General features: G+C 33.8%; 1 protein-coding gene across 1 annotated transcript in view; it reads right to left on the bottom strand.

The window, feature by feature from the left end:
* LOC107692351 (actin-like protein 6A) overlaps window positions 1-3,910 on the bottom strand; it is a 22,537-nt gene that overhangs the window by 7,968 nt on the left and 10,659 nt on the right. The window contains exons 4-9 of the mRNA XM_016491342.1: window positions 3,593-3,693; window positions 3,387-3,484; window positions 2,347-2,441; window positions 1,993-2,099; window positions 1,763-1,852; window positions 1,599-1,660 (exon numbers count right to left, since the gene is read on the bottom strand). Coding sequence (XP_016346828.1) covers window positions 1,599-1,660; window positions 1,763-1,852; window positions 1,993-2,099; window positions 2,347-2,441; window positions 3,387-3,484; window positions 3,593-3,693 — 553 coding nt within the window. The remainder of the gene's footprint in view (window positions 1-1,598; window positions 1,661-1,762; window positions 1,853-1,992; window positions 2,100-2,346; window positions 2,442-3,386; window positions 3,485-3,592; window positions 3,694-3,910) is intronic.

The raw sequence follows: 3,910 nt of genomic DNA, 5'->3' as shown, positions 1-3,910 counted from the left end.
GATGTTATAAGTTGCACTGAGTAAATACAGCTGGATAAAACAAAAACTGTGTCTGTCTTACTTTCAGGCTGCAAAGCAACAAAATTAGATTATTTTAAAGGGGGGTGATTCTTTTCTATACCCACTGTATTTATGGGCAGGTAAAAAACCTAGGGTAGGTCTCAAAATGTTGTAGTTAGCCAAAGAAAAGGAGGGGGGAGGGGGGATGCTACTCTTCTCTAAGAGATTATTACTTCACAGCACAGATGAGAGTCATGATATGTTGGTGTAATCCATTAAATGAGGCCCAGTGGAAAAACAGAGGAGAAAATATCCTCCACCCATACAGGCAATCCTAGCTGATAGTAACTTATAATATCATATAAGTACTATTGATAACCCATGGGCAAAATATGCAAATCTTTTATAAAAATATAAATTAGAGGGATATAAGGTGCTTTTCAAATGGTGTGCATATGACTCAGATTTTATGAAAAATAGATTAGATACTAGATTTAGGAACTGGACAGCTACAGGAATAACAGTTCTATGTAATATATTAAAAGGAGACAACCCAGATTTGAAACACATAGAAATGTTACTAGAAACATGGGACTTCTATTGGTACCTACAGATACGAGAACAAAACATCTAATAGATCTGTTTAGAAAAGCATATAACTCATATATTGATAGAATTATCTCATGTATATATATATATAAAAAATTGTTAATTCTGAAAATGCATTCAACCTCTTATATTATATAAGAATAACTATATCTGAGGAAGAATGGAAATTAATGTGGAGGAATCAATGGAAATGCACCAGTTCACAGAAATGGACAGAATTTAGCTGGAAAAATCTGCTAAGATATTTTGTTACACACTCTCAGAAATGTTAGTAAGAATGTTAGTACCACTGCTGTTTGCTGGAAAAACTGTGGGAACCTAAATATATAACTATCCAGCTATAGATTCACAACACTTTGCAAGATATTTGTAAATGTGTAATGCCACTAGAAGATAAGACCTTTAAATATTTACCACATTAATTGAAAAAAATAGATATTTAATGAATATACTGTTGGTGTCTACCAAAAAGGCTCTCACCAGGAAATGGTTTGTCACAGAAAAGTCCAACTATAAATACATTGATGGAAATTGTAATGGATATTTACAAAATGGAAAGGTAACAGCATTTATTAACTGAGAACTGGAACTGTTCACATTAAAATGGGAAAAACAGGTTAACTATGAAACATCCCACAGGACCAATTTTATTTTTACAAGCTAATGTTCATGATGTACAGAAAGATCACTCCCTATGTACATTGTTTGTTTTTCTTTGTTCTTTTCTATGCACATATTCTGATGAATGCTACTCTCAGGTGTGTGGTAAATATGAATGTATGACACACACAACATCTGAAATCTAAATGTTTACCCAATGTTGAATCTCAGTGAAAAAATAAATGACAAGAAATGTCTTTACTGTCACATTTGATTAATTTAATGTGTGCTTGCTGAATAAAAGTATTGATCTCAAACATTAAAAAAAAAAAAACCTCACCCAAACCAAAACTTTTGAATGGTAGTGCATGAAAAGAAAATGAACTTACTGTTCATCATAGGATGAATCTGACACCTGTAGCACAGAGGCCTGGAAATCTTGGATGACAGTCTGAAATGACAGGTAGTAACATTTATTGCATAATACATGTTATGAATGCACTTCAGTTGGTTCAGTAACTCTCCTCTATGATTCCTAGTTCTGGTGACTTACATTACACATATAGTTATGCCATGAACGGTTAACTTGAGGTAGTTTCTCTTTCTTCTTCCAACTGGCTGGAGTTCCTTCACGAACTGAATCCTTTCATGACAAAACACTGACATTAACTTTTCTTTGAACATTTCAACTACTCCCCACTGCCTCAAAAATGTAATGAGCATCCCAACCTCCAAACAGAGATGATAATATGACTGAAAAGAATGAACTTGAGCAATCCTCACCTTTGATGCAATCACATACGGAGGCACTATTTCAACACCTAACTCTTGAAATAGCTCTCTACATTGCATACTCATGAAGTCACCAGCAAGAGGAGACTTTACGATGCCTGGAAGATCATAAAACATACATTATAGAAATATCAAAAACATATATAAAATATTTTAAATTACATTATTTATTATTCATAGATAAAATAAAAAATAAATATGTAAATAGACAAAGTAATGAATGTAAATTATATATTGTACTAATTATACACAATTCAACTTCAGCATTACATGATTACATTATAGAAATTAAAACAAATAAATAAATAAAAAGTGCCTTTGTTTTTACAAAGTGTTTAGAATTACCTTGTTGTAGGACATAACCATCATGCACTGGAATAGCAGTTGTGTGTGTTGCTCCACTATCTAGCACTAAACCTGTGGACCGTCCATTGGCAAACCTGGAACGCTGAGTAAAGGATTTAACACTTTATGTATTTTCCTCTCATAAGATGCTTTAAAATGGATATACTGCCCAAATTTGCCATTTAAATCAATTAATGTCATTCCTTTTGACTGTATATGCATTAACCACCAATAAAGAAATTAAAAATCAGTGGTTCTCAACCTTTTTGACTCCAAGGCCCCCCTTGTCCACAACAATATTCAGGCCCCATGACCTCTCCAGCTGTTTATGGTTTACTGGATAAGGATTTTAAAATATTTTTTACTCTCAATTACCTCCCATTAAATTTTTAGAGCTTGAAAAATGTATATTTATCATTAAAATGCCCATGGATTTTATTAAAGACATTTAAAATGTTTTTTCCAGGTCTAGAAATAACATCAAAGAAATAGCTACCTCATGCATCTAGAATGGTCTTAAAAAAAGGGGGGGGGGGGGGGGGTAACTGGCGTTACTTATTTGAAAAAGTAACTCGGATATCTTCTTGTAAATTAAAAAGTAATGCATTACTTTACTAGTTACTTGAAAAAAGGTAATCTGATTACGTAACTCGCGTTACTTGTAATGCGTTACCCCCAACACTGGTAACTAATGTGTACTTTTAAAGTACTAAAATGTACCTTTTAGGGATAAATAAGTTACAAAGATGTAACCTTTAACTTTTGTACCTTAGGGTACCGCCCCAGTGACAGCTTCGTACCTTTTTTGAGAGGGTTTTAAAAAAAAGGGGGGGGGGGGGGGTTGAGGGGGTGATATAAGAAATATCTAAATTATAAGTTGTTTTGGCTTATTTTAATGCTTATTTTGTCTTTTTAAAAATGATTTTAAGTAATCTCTAGGCCCTCTGGTTAAAAAAAAAAAAAAAAAACTGTTCTAAACGCAAGACATTGCCTTACACAAAGATTTGAATCTTCAGCCAGCCAATTAAAATAAAGGATACGCAGACAGGACGGCCGATTTACACAAGAAGAAAGCAGGAATGTTGTAATGCTCAAACATTAGCTCAGTCAGCTTCTCTCTCTTTGCTCGTGTGTTCCACTACAAGATGAAGAAAACAAGATCACATAGTCAAGTTGAAGAATCCCAGGAAATGGCACATGTATGATATAATCTGTAGATTGAATTTATGTCAGAAAATCAACATACCGAGGCCTCTGACATCAGGACTGGATGCAGACTGGGCTCTGATTTGAAGTGCATTTTGTAGGTGTGATCTAAAATGGCTTGGAAACTGTCCCAGTCCTCAACTTCAGAAAAAAGAAAAAGAAAATGTGTGTTAAAGCAGGAATATATATATATATATATATATATTAGGGTATCGATTCAGATGTCCCGATTCGATTCGATTCAATTTCCTATTACATCCAGTGAATATAGTTTTAATACAAATTAGGGGTGGAACGGTTCAACTTACTCACGGTTCGGTTTGTATCGCGGTTTTAGGGTCACGGTTTCAGTATGGTT

The sequence above is a fragment of the Sinocyclocheilus anshuiensis genome, unplaced genomic scaffold (assembly GCF_001515605.1).
Source record: "Sinocyclocheilus anshuiensis isolate Anshui unplaced genomic scaffold, SAMN03320099.WGS_v1.1 scaffold70, whole genome shotgun sequence".
NCBI lineage: Eukaryota > Metazoa > Chordata > Actinopteri > Cypriniformes > Cyprinidae > Sinocyclocheilus > Sinocyclocheilus anshuiensis.
Note: the sequence above shows the minus strand (reverse complement) of the source record. Positions and strands in the feature narration are given on the sequence as shown.